General features: G+C 41.7%; 1 protein-coding gene across 2 annotated transcripts in view; it reads left to right on the top strand.

Annotated features, from left to right (window-relative positions):
- Positions 1-10,916, top strand: part of AFAP1L2 (actin filament associated protein 1 like 2) — a 190,050-nt gene extending 179,134 nt beyond the window's left edge. The window contains exons 16-19 of one of the 2 annotated variants that reach the window (XM_082267950.1): positions 1,504-1,668; positions 3,948-4,150; positions 6,650-6,772; positions 10,607-10,916. In XM_082267950.1, coding sequence (XP_082124076.1) covers positions 1,504-1,668; positions 3,948-4,150; positions 6,650-6,772; positions 10,607-10,633 — 518 coding nt within the window. In that variant the 3' untranslated portion in view covers positions 10,634-10,916. The remainder of the gene's footprint in view (positions 1-1,503; positions 1,669-3,947; positions 4,151-6,649; positions 6,773-10,606) is intronic. The other variant, XM_082267951.1, reaches the window with a different exon arrangement.
- The last annotated feature ends 7,757 nt before the right edge of the window (positions 10,917-18,673 follow it).

Here is an 18,673-nt window from a genome sequence, read left to right as displayed (position 1 = left end):
AGAAAGAACCGCTGAGCGCACAGGATACAAACCAGACTCTCCTCCCCATCCCTCCACTGCCAGGCTTTCTCTACAGCCTCTCTTTTTAAGGATTTCTTGTCTAAATGGATTTTTTATATGATTAAGTGGATCTGAGCACGAGAAGGAGAAAAAAGTGCCTAGAAGTAGAGGAGAAGTAGCCGATCGCCTTGTGCTTTCTGGGAATATTGGTCATAAAGGCCCATTGGAGGACACAGGACACTTAGCAGGTATCGGGGTATTTACATCTGTGGAGACACATCTTGCTTGGAGGAGTTTGACAGTCGGTTCCTTACTAGGACATAAGCTCTGTCGATCTCTATAGCTATACAGCATAGGGGTCATCGTTGTCCGGTAAGTGAACACCCAAAGGGGGAGGACCGGCACTTGCTCACTGCACTGGAAAAGATTGCATGTTTGTGCACTTTCTTCCTGGCACTCCAGCACTTTCGTGGGACCCATTTTTGGGACTGTTTATATTTTACCATTTATTGAGATTTTACCATTTATTGAGATCTTCAAGAACTATTTTATCTGGACTGGCACCTTATTTATCATTGCTTATGTTTACATGGTTTCTACACTTCAGCCTCTTTTGCACATATTTGCACGGTGCACTTTATGAGTTTTTATTGTAGTAGAACCTTAATTATTTTGCATATGATTCACTATCATTATTGTTTTGCGCTGTGATATATTTTCTTGCATTTGTGAATTTTGGGTTCACCATTATTTATGAACAGCTGCATTCTAGAATCTCATCACTAATATTGAAATTTTAGTTTTATCACTGATCTTTGCGCTGTATTTGCACTGCACTTTAATACATTTGGTCATTACCATTTTGAACAGCTGCATTGAAGTTCACAAACATTTCAGTTTATATATATATATATATTTTTTCCTGAGCGCGGTACACACCTACCTTTTAGTAATCTTAACCTGACAAGAGATTCCTTTTCTCATTTATATTGGAAAGTGTTTTGTTGTACCCATTGAAGAGAATTCACATTACTTGCTGACCTAATAGGAAGCGAAAAGAAACTTCCCCAGTGGGGCACAGACTGCTGGTAAAAGCTCTCTCTTCCCCTTTGTTCAAAACCTAAAAAAAAATGTGCTTTAACTATTTCAATAAAAAGCTTAAACAATCAAGGTCACTAAAATAAACATCCTCTAGCTATAGATCCCGCAGGACCTGACCCAATGTCAATTTTCCAGTCCCCCGCCTCAATAGTAGGTCGATCCACTGGCCCCTATATCACTATGGTGACGTGCTGGTCGGAGAAACCACAGCTTATAGGGAGGAGGGAAACAAATTTGACACTCTTGGAAGTGTCAGATCCTTCAGCCAAGGTCTCTCTTCACCTTTCCAAAGAACAACAGTGAGATTTTTTTTTTTTTTTTTTTTTTCACATTGAATTTGTATTGAAGACTTTAGTTCGGAGAACATGCAATTCTTTTAAACACCATTTTTCTGTTACGCAGCCGCCATTGAGACCAAATTGGGCAAGAACCGCACAGAGGCGGAAGCCAGGCGCTTTACAGAGGTGAAGGAGAAGCTGGAGAAAGAGAGGGAGGAGATTCGGGTTCAACTGGCCCAACTTCGAAAGGAGAGGCGAGAACTCAAGGAGAATATTGCTACCTGTGGTGGTAACGTATCTCTACAATCATATTCCGGGACAATCTTATCTAAGTACATTCATCATGTGTATTCTTCCTTGTATCTTGGTGTGCTTTGGATTACTGCACAGATCTGGAAGAAATACACAGTGTGACTTCCTGTAATAAAGACTGGTCACTGCTGCTCTCTCTCCTTGTGTAGGGTGACTGGTCTTGTCTCCACCCCCTTCTGTAATTTTCTGCAGGCAGCCTGTAGTGGGTGGAGCCTGCTCAGCCCCTCCCACAGCTCTTCTCTCTCTGCACAGGCTATGTACAGCGCAGTGATATTGTCACTGATAGTTTTACAAGGACATTTCTGGGTCTGCAAGGGAATTTGGTGCACACAAGTTCCTTTGTAACTATTGAGGAATACATTTCAATGGAAGTTTTTGTGGCCAGAATTCCCCTTCAAACTAGAAAATGTAGCAAAGTTGTATTGGGAGAGAGAGAGAGATACATACCCTTAAATAATCTGATGACTTTGTTAGATCTAAGAGCATGTTCACACCACTGCTCTGTGGTTACATGCTATGCACATTACATGCATACTCCAATGCGCTTTGACGCAGCACGGTGCATCGTGTTCTGTACATTGCATTATGATAAAAAATGCAGTCTGTCACATTTTGCTTATGTTGATGTGCATTTCAGCCTATTCATTGTGAATGAATTTAATTGCTCTCTCTTAACCACTCAAATATATAACTTTTTTCTTGACATTTTTCAGTGATAAGGGCTGTGGTAAAGGGTTGGGTATCATTCACTTGGGTGGTGAAGCCTGTACAGGGTGAATGGGACATTTGTTTAGAAAGCTGGTGTTTGCAGGCAGCCTGTGTAAGTGTATAGGGATGTTACGCCTGCACTGGCGCAGCACCTTATCATAATTTGACAGGGTAGGTAAGTGGCCTCGAGCACACACTGTTAGCACGTGGCAGTTCAAGCCACAAACAAATGGCAGATTTATAGGGGGTTATTTACTAAAAGCTGGAGAGTGCAAAATCTGGTGCAGCTCTGCATAGAAACCAATCAGCTTCCAGGTTTTATTGCCAAGGCTTAATTGAACAAGCTGAAGTTAGAAGCTGACTGGCTACTTTGCACAGCTGCATCAGATTCTGAGTGCTCCAGTTTTAGTAAATATCCCCCATAGTGTACAAGCACCTGTATCAATGAGACCTAAAGCTGGCCATACGCTGATCAGCAATTGCAGTTAATTGGTTGATCAAACTAATAGCTTCTGTCGAATGGGGGGTGGCCACACTGAGCAAAATGTATCTGGCTGGATTTTGATCAGTGTGTGGTCATCCTTTCTCAACAGAAATAGATGTTTGATTTACTGAATGGCTGAAGCACTGCTGATCAGTGTAGTGTGACAGGAGCAGGGCCACTGATAAGCCCTCCTGTACTGGGCCCAGGCCTCATCAGTTCAAAAGGGGGGCCTGGGCATCTGCTGACCAGGAGAGCCAGCAGTACTGCCTTATTGCTGACACTTGCTCAGTGCTATCTGTGTCCCATTCCCCCTGCGGTCTGGGTCCCCTATGTGCCCCCCCCCCCCGTGTGCTGCAGTTTTCCCACCTCTCCTACCAGCAGCTGCTGAGGGGACACAGGTGGGTTATTTAGGATGGGGAGCCCCATGAACACACCGATCACTCACTGTGGATTGCAGCTATTGCCTTTGTGCCACTATTCACTTAAGAGTCTTGTTTAACTGAGGCATTATCTCTGCCATGGTTGCAAAGCATAGCATCATGCCCTTGCATTTTAGCAAATATATCATTTGATATTTTTAGAGGAGACCCTGTCAGGTAGCCTGTAATGGGCCCCACAATTTCTATCAGCAGCCCTGAGTATATAGAATGTCTTGGGGGGGGGGGGGGGGTCAGCCAATAATGCCACCATTGAAACCGTACTGCAAATTCATTCTGTGCAAATGCACTCAGGTCTAATTCTCTGCAGATCAAATATGCGAATAGGGATAATACTGCATTATGGCCACTAGATGGCATTATCATAGGTATGTTTCTTCGCTCCATCTAGTGGCTATAACGTGGTCTATTACCCCATTGGCACTGAACAAATTTACATGCAGTTTTGATGGATGAGCAGCTATGCACGTTTTTTATAAATACACCCTATAAGATTTGTAGTGGCAACAGACCGTACTGACTGGGGAGATCGAGCACATTAGTTAGATTGAACAGATGCGTGAGTGAGGCTGTGATTTGGACACGACATTGGATGGATCTAACAGGTACAATATGTCTCCCTGACAGACAAGAATATCCTGACATGCCTGGAGGAGAAGCTGAAGAGTAAAGAGGAGGAGTGCAAGCAGCGGGAGAACCAAAGGGTGGACCTGGAGCTGCAGATTGTAGAGGTGAAGGAGAATCTCAGAAAGGCAGAGTTGGGGCCCGTTACTCTAGGCACTGCAGTTGACCCGGCCCACCTGGACAGCAGTCACTCAGTAAGTATAAAGGTAATAGTCTACTTTTATTCATTGTTCACTGTTGGCTGACAGATAAAATCAAGCAGTCATTTATCCCTACAGCCTGAGGGATGGAACATTTCTTCTGACCTCATCGGTGGTAGTCTAATTTAATCCAAAGTCCAAGAGTGAGTATAGACCAGCTGTTCAACCAGGGGGGTTCATGGTACACTTGGGTTCCTCTAGTCCAGGCATGTCCAACATGCGGCCCACTGCCCCCTGACAATTTTGAATTTTTTTGCTGGGGAGGAAGGAATTTGAGTCGGGGGCACTGCCACAGAGGCTGCCTCGGAGGGGGATCATCCACTAGTTGTGTTAAATTAGTGCTGGGGGGTGAGGGAGAACGGGAGGGCGCAGCTGCGTTTTATTACTTATATACCTTAACTATAGTATATATTTTATATGCGGCCCAAGAAAATTTCTCTACACTCAATGTGGTCCAGAGAAGCCAAAAGGTTGGACACCCATGCTCTTCTAAAGGGTCCTCCAAGACCTGAAAATTATGTTAAAGGCTCTTCCATGTTGAAAAGGGGCTGGACAAGACTGAAGGATAGTTAGCTGGGAAAATTGTTGATCTCATGAGATGCTGAATGTAGAGAGTCATACAAATCCACTTTTTCTTTACCACCAGCATCTCAGAACATGGGTGTTGCTTATTTCTCAATCTGTTCTTCTATGATAACCTGTTTTATGAAGATTGGGTGGGGGCTACAAATAACAAAAAAAAATCTCTTAAAATATTCCTCACCCTCCCAACAGGACTCTTTCCTGCCCTGCAATGGTTTGTCTTCTCTATGACAGGTTCTCCTAACAGCCCTGTTTTTACCAGTCAAAGCAGTTAGTCCACCATGAACATATATAAATAGTAGACATTTTAATCCTTTTACATTTACCAAATGCTTATATATCTCTCAGGCATGCGGAGGGTGAGTGAAATAATTTAAAAGGAATAGATTCCACCTATAAATGACATGTCAGCAGGAGCCCCAGTTTTCCCTGCTGCAGTTCCATATACAGGTCTAGTTACACCCCCCCCCCCCCCAGCCTGTGATTGGACAGTGAAAATATAAGAAGCAGACAGAGGAGCTCATATCTGTCAGTCTCGTTTCTCCTCCTATCAGCATGCCCCCCGTGCTGCTTTTCTCTCCCCAGTCTGAGCTATGCTGTACAGAAACAGTCAGAGGCCGAAAGCAATACATATATCAAATAAATGTAAAGATGTATCATGAATACAGAGCTGCATTCAGATTTTTTTTTTTTTTTTTTTTGTGATTTAAAACTGGAATCAGATGGGTCCAGGCCCCGGAGACGTGTATCTCGATTTCCCCTTTAACTTGTTATGCAGCTATTCTTGTCTGATATTTCCTGCCACTACAACGCAGGTACTCCGATACTCACAGTGAATCGTGGCCATGTTGTGGGGCTGCCCATGCCCTCTGGGCATTGGAACGGTCTCTCTTTGACTACTCTGTTGCTGACCTGCAGTTGTGCTGTTCCCTGACATTGGTGTCATTATTTATACACTACTGTATTCCGCAGATATGTTATTACTTTATACTGTATTCTGCCACAAGCACTCAAGTTACCTGTAAATATGTTTTATTTTTTCAATAAAAACCTTTGTTTATTGAAAAAAAAACGGTGGAATCAATGTGATAAAGCCTTTTCTAGATAATGGATGGGTAAACAAGACAGAGACCGGGATTTTGAACCCTTTATCCTTTACACCAGCCCTCAAAATTTCCACTCACCTGCTCGCATTTGGCAAGTGGAAATTAGCTGAGGGCAAGTGTGGTGCAGGGGCGGACTGGCCAACAGTCTGCTAACTAGCTGCTTCTGGCAAAAGCGGTGTGGCTTTTTTTTTTTTTTTTAACAGTGCATCAGAACAGCCTGGGGTATAATTGCCTCCCTGCCAGAAACGATCAGCCAGGACACTGTCAGGAGGCGAGCCGGCCAGATAACACAGAGCAGGGATCCCCCGCTGTGACACAGCTTGGATATGAAATGCCTGCTGCTGTCACACATAGTCCCGCCTCCTATGATAGACTGAACACTGGTCCAATGCCAGTCCAGGGGGCAGGACTTTGACAGTGGCTGGCGTTTCATCTCAAAGCTGTGCTACAACGGGGGATCCCCACTCTGTGATCCCTCCAGTAATCCTCCCTGTGATCCCTACTGCACTTTTGGGCACTGATGAGGTTGCAAGGATGGGCACAGATATGCTTTATGTAAATATTAGTAAAGTTGTAAATATTTATTTTTGTAACTAGAGTCTGCATAAAACATTTAACAGTGTAATTAATTTTGAGATAATTTAGAAAAGCGTGTTTAGAGGGCGGGGTTAGGTTTGGCAACTGCTGGCCAGTAACTCTTACAGCTTGGCTAGTAACTCAGGACTTGAAAGTTTGAGCCCTGGTCTACAGGATGGCTGTAGGAATTGGTTTCTGCTTTGATCTGCAATGATTTCTTACAATTTTATTATTTTTCCAGGTTAAAACCAACAGCCTGAGCCACATTCCAGACTCCTCGCCAGTCAATTGCGCAATGGCACTCAAAGCCCGACCGTTATCTATTATGACCACTGGCAAAGGCACAGTCCTACAGAAAGCCAAGGTAATTATAACAGGCTGAAGACACGGGGGTGGGTACAGACCCAACACTGACCCTCTCAGATGGCTAAAGCATCATACGTCATTCATAAACAGGTTACAGGAGAGGGACAGCACACAAATCCATCAGGTTGCATACTGGGCAATCTATACACTATAAAAATACAAAGTGTGGACACTAAATGGTTTGTAGTTGACACAATTTTTTTTTTACAAATGTTCCACCCTATACAATCAGAGAACACCTTGCACTCATTCAGAAAAGGCAAAGCATGCTCTCTCTGAATGGTGCCCTTGCTGATTGATCGACCTATATGTGCAGAAGCTTGGGAAGATCACTAGAGTGACTGTGTCTACGTCATTGGCCAGGTATGGTGTGGGTGTGTACCCCTCCAATGTATCCATACCCGGAATTCATATTTAAAAGGTTTATTGAACATCAAATACAGCCGACGTGGTTTGGAGCAAATGAACCCTTCAAGGCTCAAGCATACGATTCATAATTATATCTGGATAAAGTCTGCATATGTTTGTGACAATTAGGGTGGTCAGCAATCCACAAGGAGATGCAAACAATTTAGCCTTAAGCCCTCGTTCACATTGGAGCGACTTGTCATGCAATTTGACAAGTCAAACTGCATGACAAGTCGCACCCTATTGCTGGCAATCACACTTCAAATTCGTGCTGACTTTGCTGTGCCACATCGATTTGAAAAAGTAGTTCCTGCGCTTCAGGGGTGACTTGCATAGACATCTATGCATAAAGCCGCACACATGTCTTCCAAGCCACAATGACATGTGATTTCAGATGAAGTTGCACGATTTCAAAGCCGCAGTCAATGTGAACAAGGGCTAAACCAAGCTTTCTAGGGAACTACATGAGAATATAATTACTAAACATTTGCTTAAGCCCTGAAGAAGTGGGGGGAGGGGCCGGGGGCCTTTCCTCTAAAATGCATTGGCTATATTTGATATTCTTTATCGTTAAAGAATAAGTTAACCTTTTGAAAAAAAATAAAATAACTTTTTGCAGGTAAAAGAAATGTGCATTTAGTATTTTCTTTTCTATTTCGTTTTTCTAAGGAGCCTGCAGAGCAATCATGGGTGCAATGTCCAGCTCTTGCAAACTCTCAAGCTAGCTGTCTGCCCATATTCTGATACAGAAAGGCAGTTGAGAGCAGGAAGATCAATGAACTATGAGGACTCTCACCAGTGCCCTCATAGTTCAGTGAGAACTATTCCTGCACAGGAAGTGTTTTTTTTTTTAAAACTGTGACTGTGGGGGTGGGGAGAGGAGGATCCCCTGCCCGCTGTCACAGTGAGTAGGTAAAAGGTGCAGATGCTGGAAAATGTTACACCCTGAAAATGGGTGTAAAAAGGTAAACTTGTCCTTTAAGCAAATCTCCAAGCTAAGCTGACCATTTGTACTAACCAGAGAACAGATCTGAAACGATTCATCCACATGTCAATGGTTTATGTTTACCTGGAAGAAGACCAAACCAGAATGAATTTCTAACTCATCCAATCAATATCTCGAAGGGTTGGATTCTTCTTCTTCTACAATTTGTATTCATATGCGGACTGCTTGTCTCGCAATTCTGCCATAATTGTCTAGCAGTTGTTTTCTAGTCAGCACCATAAGGTTATAAAAAGTGCAGAGAAACTAAAGGAGTGAAAATGTACCATGTTACCTTTTTCTATGCAGAGGCTGATGTAAAGTAAAAAGTGAAGTAATCCAATATAAATCCAGCAGAACTGCATTACCAAAGCTGCTCCTAAATTGATCCTTTAGGCAGGCTATGGTATTTTAATATTCCTATCAAGTAGTAGTTGTAAAGACTCAAGGTTTTTTTTTACCTTCATGCAATCTATGCCCCTTAGTTCCCACTAATACCTGAGCCCCATCGATGTGTGATGTGCCGGGTCTCTTCCTCCTCATTGGGTGAGACAGCAGTGTGAGCCATTGGCTCCTACTGCTGTCCATCACGGGCAGTGAACCACACGATATGTGTGAATGAACACACAGAGCAGCAGCTCAGGAGCAAGCCTTCTCAGGTTCCCCCATAACAAGTGGCTTGCTATGGGGGCAGCTCTGTGCAAAAAGCAGGTAAGTAGTATATAGCATGGTTTATTTGGGAAATAAAATAAAAAATCTGCCTTTTAACATCACTTTAAAGCACACCATTACTGACTTCTGTAGTTACAGGCACTGTGGAGCAATCCATCTTCAAAGATCACAACAGCAACCCCTAAGTTGGGTTGCATTTTGTTTTCGAAACAGCTTAGACCACTTGCTGCATGTTAACAGTAAAAGCCTCTTTTAAAGCTCATTTAATTATGGCCAAGAAAATTAAATCTCCACAGCCTGGACACAGGTATGTGTTAAGGTGAAAATAATTATAGATCCAAAATTATCACAGAATAGCAGAGAAATGACAATTTCACCTGCAAGTGTCACTACAACGAGATTCCACGCTAAGCAGGCATCTTTGAAATGGGTGCTTGCTTCAGTAAATCATAATAAGTTTTATCTCTGGGTAGTGCAGCTTTGCCGTTTCATGTAAATGGTATGAAAACTGGAATTTACTCCATCATAAAAGTCAAAAAGTTTAAGAGTGCAGTGCGAAGAAAAAAAAAAAAAACAGAAATTCATAAAAGTCCAAATATGAAATCTTTGTTCATTGCGTAGAATCCCCGCACCAGCTTCTGCAAGATAGATGTGCCTGCACATTCAACACCACCAAGAAGGGGCAAGCCTGCTTACTGGAAACAGTAGACCCTCAAATTATAGAAAGGTCTAAATCCGCATGGTAGCAATCAATAGCCAGATAAAACTTTCAGGCTTCAGCTGGTTCCCAGGCACCATCCATTAAAGGCTGCAGCGATATGGGAGACCCATGGGCAACTTTCAGAGAGCTCAGCGACAGTAGCAGAACCCTTAGCACTGGTATTTACCTTTCCCTAAGGTAAAAAACTGTGTGTGATAATCTTAAAACCACTCTTTATTAAAGAGAATTACATTTACATGCAATAAGATGAAAAACGGCACTGCAAACTAAATTCAAGGATGGTTGCGCCATATGTTGTGCTTATGTGTTTCGTCATATTCTGACGTCATTAGAGGCGTGACAAACGGACGTGAGCACACTAAATACTGGATAGGCCGGAAATTCCCCCACAATGCGCTCCAAGGCCCAGAAGAGATGACAAACCACCGGTTAACATAACACACACACACACCACTTCATAGGCCAGAAATGTGGAAATACATTGATCACAAGAATGAACCAAAGTGGCAGCCAAATTCATTTAAAAAAAAACAATCTTCGTAAAAGGATATAACTAAACAAACGATCAACCAAAAAAGCTTTAAGAAAGTATGACTAGAATTAAACACAGTTATATAAATTTCCCTGAGGTAAAAACTGAGGGTTCTGCTACCATTGCTGGAAGTGCTGCTAAAAGTGTCCCATGAGTCTCCAATATAGCTGGAGGATAAGCAGGCTTGCCCCTCTCACAGTGGTGTGGATTGTGCAGGCACATCATCTATCTCACAAAGGCTGGTGAGGGAATTCTACGCTATGAACATAGATTTTATATTTGTACTTTTCTGAATTTATTTGTATGTCTTTTTAGCGCTTCACTCCTACTTTTTGGTATTGTACCTTTGCATTTGGAGTTTACGGTTTCATATTTGTTAGAAAACAAGCCGTGTCAGCATACAACAGCTGCAGGAATACATCTCAGATCTTCACTGCTTTAAATGTACTTTGACCATTATACAAAGTGCAACCTCATTTATAAGTAGGCTGACATTACTTTTTTTTTTTCTCTTTAGGAATGGGAGAAGAAAGGAGCCAGCTAGAATTACAACAAAATATTCTAAATGGACTAAAGACCCTTGTGTCTGTCATTTAATTTATGGGATGTCAGAGACTTTTCACTTTGTGGTGAAGTACAACAAACCTCCATCCTCCAGCGAGGGGGGCCTCTTTTTACATTGCACATATTGGTGCTCCAAGGGACCAAAGCCAAGACATTCGCCACTTGTTCCCCTCCCCCCCGTGGAAGTAATGACCTCTTCTGGGAAAACAGGCAGACTGGGGCCCCAGAGTGGTATTCGTAGTGGACTTTTCCACTGTTTTAGCGCATTTGGGCATCTGGAATGTATTTTTACGATAGAGCAATATGCCCACCCATGAAACATGGTGGAAACTTTAATAGAAGATTTTGCTATGCCCGAGTTGGAGAATCCAGTTTACTTAAATGAATGGAAGCAAGCAAAAACTTCTTTGCCATTTTATTTTGCCACTTAACTCACATTTTATCATTTTAACATAAGCGCCCTGCACAGGACTTTACAATATATAACAATAAGAAGGTTTTTTTTGTGAATAAGGTGGACTGACCTCAACATTTTGTGCTGCGGAGCCATGACAGAGACAGCAGGTGACAGACTGCATTGTGAGGCTATCAGGAGAGGAAGCCTCACAGATAATACTTGTAAGTTAACGAAAACAGACTTTTTATACAAGGTGTACAATCAGTCAAAACTGACAATCGTGGAGATGATATGGCACACAGACGACGTATAGAAGAGAATCGGGACACTGTGCTCCATAGTTATTCACAAACACCAAACTGCGTCCAGGACGGAGGACCAGCCAAGCACAGCTTCCCTCATATTCTGTCAGAAGAAGTTTGTGTTCACAAAGTATTTGACAGCATTTTATAAATCCTAAAGGAAAAATTAAATATAAGTCTATAAATCAGTGTGATGTTTTGTTTTATTTTTTCCCTTTGCATGGAGAAAATGAGACTTGGAAAATTCTTCCATAGTTTGCTAGGGTAGCTTCCAGTAGACCTTTCAGGAGGAATACCATTACTGTAACATATGTTTAGAGACACTTCAGGTGAGGCGACAGTCCAAAAAATATTCTGTCCGGTGTGCAATAACTCTAGGGACAATGAGGGAGAACAGTGCTATGAAGACAGAGGAGAGAGACATAGGGAGGATAGAGACTTGAGGAAACAGAGGACGACAGACGGGGAAGGACAGAGACGTGAGGAAACAAAAACGACAGAGATGGGGGAAGACAAAGATACAAGAAAACAGGGGCACGAGAGGAAGAAGGACAGAAAAGAGGACATACTAAGACCTAAGAAACAGACGTGACAAGTGAGGGAGGACAGAGACATGGGGGAACAGAGACAAGTGAAGGAGGACATAGATGTGGATGGAAAGAGACATTAGAGATGGATAAGACAGTTGACGAAGGATAGTGATGAGGAGGGATGGAAACTAAAGCAAACATAGGAGGCAGGTGAAGAAGGCCAGAAACCTGATGACAGGTGAGGGAGGGCAGAGATTAGGGAGGATGGAGATGAGAAGTGGGAGAAAAGTTGTTCCTGCCATTGCAGACTTTCATTTTTGCACAAATATCATCACAGCATCATTGGTAACTATAAATGAAATCATACAGACACTTTTCCATTTTAGAAAAACTCTTTACAATCTAGATTAACAAATATACAAATACAATTTAAATATATAGACAGATTTATACTTCTACAAATGTCATTATAAATACAATATAAAAAATTGTTTATATTAAATAGGTGCTACAAACATAAAAAAAGATCTACTGTTTTTAAACTGGCCATATGTAATTTCAGCCTATGGCATAGGCATTTAATGAAAAATACTTTTTAAATAAGTAATTGATAATGTAGAACTCTGCAGTTAAAGGTTAAATACTGCACAGCTGGATCAAAAAGCCCGCAACTGCTGTGGCTGTTATGAGGGGCTCCCACCCTCTATGTGCTGAGCTTCCAGGTATACACAATTTATGAGCCCATTATTAGGGTCTCTCACTATTCCTGCCCTAAGTTTCCAGGTCCGCACATTTGCGGTGTCCACTATGAGGGATTCCCACCATCCTTTCTACATTGTAATAAATTATGGAGAACTCAGCAGGAGGAGTGATAAGGTCCCAAGGTGGACAGGAACAGATCCAGGAACTATGGTGGGGAATCTATCTGCAAGAAAATCCAATTCAACAACCTTGTGCATGGCTCAAAACTCCACCTTTAATTAAATAAAAGTATCTTTGTACTTACCAGGACACCTTTTCCATTGAGGGACAAAGGAATTCAGAAATAGGTGAGTTATATTTCAAACAGTGGGGTTTTTTATGATACTCTCTATAGCCTTGGTTTAGTAATAATAAGTATTGTGTGCCAACATCCCTTGTTATATACTTCCAAAAACATTTTGTTTCCTCAAACCAAGCAAAGGTGGGACTTTAATGGCAACTTTAACATGTTATAGATGCGATTTGCAACTTAATGCGATTTTGTATAAAACATATATTTTATTTTACAAGTAATTTTGCATGAAATAGTGCTCCACTTGGGCTAAAGGCCCAAAGGTGAGTGGTGAAGAAAGGTAGGAAAATTAGTGACATGGGTGTGATATTGGTGACTTAAAGAGTTTGGTTCTCTGTAATCCATGCGATTTTGGATGTACAGAGGGCGTCTAATCCTACGCGTTTCATCAATAGTACAGACTATGTTATATGCAGTTTTACTTATGAACTGGAGTGGTGATTACATCGGGAATCACCACTCCAGTTCATAAGTAAAACTGCATATAACAGTCTGTACTATTGATGCATAGCACCTATGTTACTAATTGCTTACTTGTTGCATCCGTTTATGTTTTACTTTATTATTTTTTATCAATAAATTTGTGTTTTATTATAACATTGCCTACACAATCCCACCATTCTTTGGCTTGAAGAACCAATCCTTTTTCTTGCATGTAACTAGGGATGATGGCAAATACTATTGTTTAACTCCAATTAGAACTCTAAAACCCACCATAGAATCCTACGCATTTCGGCTCTTGCCTTTATCAAGAATTTCACCAAATCTAATATTATATTGGATTCATGGTTATTAGTAAGTGTGTATTCATTAGGTAATAGCAGTATGTTTAGGTAATTCAACAAAAATAGCTTGCATTTGTATTTTTTGTGCAGGTGTATTGCGATCAGAGTATGCAGGGTACCTCTCTTTTTCTTCCCTCCTACGCAGCAATGAGATCCCATAAGGTTGGAGTACATCAGGTGGAAAAATCGCTGGGGAACAAGTAAAAAATGTTTGGGATTTCTGTAACTCCATATGGAGATACAGTCTTAGCAATTTGTAAGACTTACTTTCAGGGGTGCAAAAAACAATTTTTTCCCATAGTATTCCTATGCCCTTAAATGGTCTCCTTGCAGGCTCACTGGGGGTAAATAAAAGGTTCAGTAAATTGTATATGAGACCTTGTAAGTCATTATGATATAATGAAATGAAGGTAAAGGGGGCTGGTTGACTTACTTTTGAATTAATGTGCCTTGGTTTGGCTAAAGATCAGATCTCACCATGTATGGATGACTGGATCTGATGAAAAATAATAATTTTTTTGGTAAGTCTCCTAATGAGTGAGTATATAAGGTAGGAGTTCTCCTTTATGTTTAAGAGGTACCTTTTGTCTTATGGTGGTGAGTCCAGGGCTGTAAGAAAGGGAGGGCGTGTTCCGTCTGGTGTTCTCCAGGAGGTGCTTCCTCTCCTCTATGCTGGAGACGAATGGCACTCTCCTGGGATCCCCGACGTCTTTGATCTAGGCCGCGCATGCGCAGTATTGCGCCGCACTGTTCTAGTTGTCAGGGCAGAATGTCTTCATCCAGGCTTGCTGTGCATGCGGCAAACAGGCTGCGCGCAGCAGTGGCGTGTCCATCCGCATTTGACAAGTAAAAAGACACCCACGACACAGAGAGGGGGGCCAAAGATGTTGATGAAAAATACAATCTTCTGGCTGCAGATACCCCGCCTGATGGCGGGGCTTTCCGTACCGGGTGCTGTCGTAGTGGAAAGGATTTTCCGAAGAGAGAGCCCTGTCACTTGATCCCAATCTGCATTTACAATTGTACAGACAGTAATTAATTTACGTGAAACAGAAAAATCAATTATAAACATTATATTTATTTATTATATCCCTTTTTCCTTCTTTCTTAGTTACAGCAGTCATTTAAACACAGTAATATGACCAAGATGCCAAACAGGGTTGAAGGGTCTGGGTGTAGTGGAATCAGCAACAGTGGGTATGTCTCCCAAGTTTTAAAAAAATGTCTTCGGGGGGGGGGGGGGGGAAACCCCAAATAAAAGGGGGGAAGGGGTAAAGTATGCAACATATCCAGAATATAGTGGGTGGAGCTGCATTTATTCTTTTGGGTTATTCAGTCTGTTTTAACCGATATAAAACCTTCCAAAAAAGGTCGATAGCTTTCTGCGTCGTTCAAGCCAGGTGGTGAAGTTGCTTTCAGACGCTTTATCCAGCGCATTTCTCTCTGTAGCAGGATTTTATACCATTCTCCCCCTTATGAGTATGTGTATTCTGTCCAGAGCCATAAAGTTGACTCTTGGCATTTTGGATCCAGGTTTGTCCCTCACATGTCTACCTAGTGGAAGATAAAAGCTATCCATTTGCATACTTAGCATGTGTTTTCCAACTCTTGCGGAATTCCTGCTTGGTCTTCCCAATGTAGTATGCTCTGCACTCACAATCCATTGGATAGACAATCCCCTGAATTTTGCAGTTTACAAAATGCGTTGGTATGAAGTGTTCACCGTTGGGGAGTATTTTAGATGTACTTTTGGTAATTACCCTGCATTGAATACAGCTGCCACAAGGAAAACTGCCCTTTTCTTTACAGGGGTCTTTTTTCGGGCCCTCATTGTATTCACTGTGTACAAGTGCTTGCTTCAGGGATCCTACTTTCCTGAACGTAATTTGGGGTTGTATGGGGATTAGATGTTTGATGGAGGGGGTCTTCAGTCAGGATGGTCCAGTTTTTGTTTAGAATTTTTCTAATCTGACCATGTTGGTTAGTGTATCTTATGATGATCCTATTTGTTTTTTTTTTTTTTTTTTTAATCAGTTCTTTTCCAGTCGGTTTTTTAAATAAGGTTTTCTATCTCGTGTTTGCTCTATTAAATGCTTTTCTTAAGCAAGTTTTAGTGTAGCCTCTTGTCATTAGGCGTTTTGTGAGGGCGTTCGATTCATTTTTGAAGTCCTCCTCGTTGGTACAGTTGCGTTTTAGTCTTAAATACTGACTGTATGGAATTGATTTCTTGAGGACCACTGGGTGGAAGCTTTCAGTATGGAGTTTTCTAAACAGGGTTGTGTTTAGATACCCGTTTCCACCCATGTGTCCAAAAAGCTGATCTTTTCTCTACTGTACTGCATTGTGAAGAACATATTGAATTCGTTGTTGTTCATTCAGTCAAGGCATTTTTTGATGAAGTCTTCAGGGCCATTCCATAGGATAAGAATGTCATCTATATACCTCTGCCATAATGTTATATGGTTAGAGTATATAGTGTTGTCTTCATCGGATAGGAACTCCTGTTCATTTTCCCAAATATATATTTCTATATGACGGGGGGCGCGGCTTGTACCCATAGCTACACCGCACGTCTGTAGAAAGTGTGTGCCGTGGAAGGAAAAGTAATTGTGGTACAAGATGAATTCCAACATTTGGATGATGAAGTTATTGAATTTATTGTCATATTGGCTCTGTTGCCTGTCTGACGGCGAGAATACACTTCTCATGTGGTATTTTGTTATATAGGGATTCAACATCGACTGTGACCAAGAAGGTATCTTGTGAGACCGTTATTCCATGGAGCGTCTGGAGAAAATGTATTGTGTCTTTAGTATAGGATGCTAGTTTGGTTACGTGTGGTCTCAAATGTGCATCTATTACTTGGCTTGCGTTTTCAAAAATGTTTCCATTCCCTGAGATGATGGGTCTGCCCGGTGGATTCTGTGCATCTTTGTGTATCTTGGGTAAAGAATAAAAGGTTGGTGTTCTCGGATGTTTTGTTTTTATAAATTCCCAAAGGGTTTGGGATATCGCTCTTTTGTTTAATGCTCTATCCACTACTCTATAAAATTCCTCATTGTAGGATTTGATCATTAGGGGTGAGATATTCCTGTAACATTTCTTCTTCTCCAGGATTTTCATGCACATGTCTTTGTACATTTTATTGTCCATGAGAACAATATTTCCCCCTTTGTCCGCAGGTTTGATTGTAATATTATCAAGACTTTTCAAGTTTTTGAGTGCCTGTCTCTGTTTTTTGGTAAGGTTATCTCGTCTTATTGTCTCGTAGATCCTCTATATCTTTTGTTGTCTGTCTGACAAACAAGGCTATCGCCGGGTATAGGTTTTATGGTAGGAATTTTTGGGACTTTTTCTTCCTTGGATGTGGGGTCATCTGTATCCATTTCGTCATCGAGACCACCTTCTTCCAGAAGTAGATTTAGGTCTCTAATAGCCCTGAATTCCGCAGCTGTCAGGCCTGGGTCCCTTGCTTCATTTTTTTTTTTTTTTCCTACATTGCTTGATAGACTAATTTTCTGGCGAATAGGTTGACATCTTTCACCATCTCAAATTTATCAGTGTTTTTCTTGGGGCAAAATGAAAGTCCTAATAGTAGGACTTACCATTCTTGTGGTGATAAGATGTGAGAGCAGAGATTCACTATTGTCCAACCCTCTTCTCCCCTTGTTTCGCTCCCTGTGGTTCTATGCTTAGAGGATGGATATGCATGCTCCAATTTTGGGGACTGCTTAAACCATCTACAATATTACCCACTGTTGCTGTTTCCACTACACCCAGACCCATCAACCCTGTTTGGCTTCTTGGTCATATTACACTATGTTTAAATGACTGCTGTAACTAAGAAAAAAGGAAAAAGGGATAGAAAAATCAATTATAAACATTATATTTATTTATTATGTTTCACATAAATGAATTACTGTCTGTACATTTGTAAATACAGATTGGGATCAAGTGACAGGGCTCCCTCTTTGGAAAATCCTTTCCACTATGACGGCACCCGACACGCAAAGCCCCACCATCAGGCGGGGTTATCTGCAGCCAGAAGATAGTATTTTTTCATCTACATCTTTGGCCCCCAGGCCCTGGCTCTCCCCTCCCATCTATAAAATGTTAAAGTTGCCTTTAAAGTCCCACCTTTGCTTGGTTTGAGGAACCAAAAAGATTTTGGGAGTTATATTTCAAAAGGAGTCCAACTGAGGTGTTGCAAAAAGCCAATTACAGACCCAAAAAATAATTGGGAACATCTGCAAGCAGGAGTAACTGGAGGAGCAATACCAAAACTGACCCAGGGTAAGGGAAAGGCTTCTGCAAGATGAGGGAACTGCCACAACCAAGGGTAGGCCACAAAAGGATCAACCTGGTGTTCCAGACAAGGATAGAAGAGATCACCACCAAGGATGATACTACTTGGAAGCACACTGAGCCTGAACAAGAAAGAGGCTACAAGAACCAACAATTCACCAACAGGGGCACAATGTAATTACCTGAAAGACAAAAATATAGACCAACAACATAATGTGGTCAACAGAAAAAGTGTCCTGGAAACACAGACACCCCCCCCCCCCCCAAAAGGGAAACTTTGACAAAGAAAAGACCAGCTGGTGAATCTAAGAAGGTCCAAGCCTGAACACCTAACCCTTAAGATTCAGGGAAGGGAGGTTCCATGAAAAGAAGGGATTGCCTTGTCAGACAACCAATCATGAAACAAGAAATCATGGGATGTGAGATCTCACAACAGAATATACGAAGGGGATGGTTATAACCTCAAGGTTACCAACCATGAAATCAGTCTGAATTAGGAAGGGGTAGAGTATCCACACAAGGGTAGGTAAGTTTAAAGGTATACTGTAACCCCAGGCTGATGCATGTTAACACCAGACTTGCAAAAGGATGAACAGGAACCCATTCACTCTGGGGTTTAGCAGAGAACTCTGCAAATCCTGCACACA

Source organism: Pelophylax lessonae (genome assembly GCF_965119305.1).
Source record: "Pelophylax lessonae genome assembly, chromosome: 9".
In the NCBI taxonomy this organism is placed as follows: Eukaryota; Metazoa; Chordata; class Amphibia; order Anura; family Ranidae; genus Pelophylax; species Pelophylax lessonae.
The sequence above is the reverse complement of the archived record's forward strand: the minus strand, read 5'-3'. Positions and strand labels throughout refer to the sequence as shown.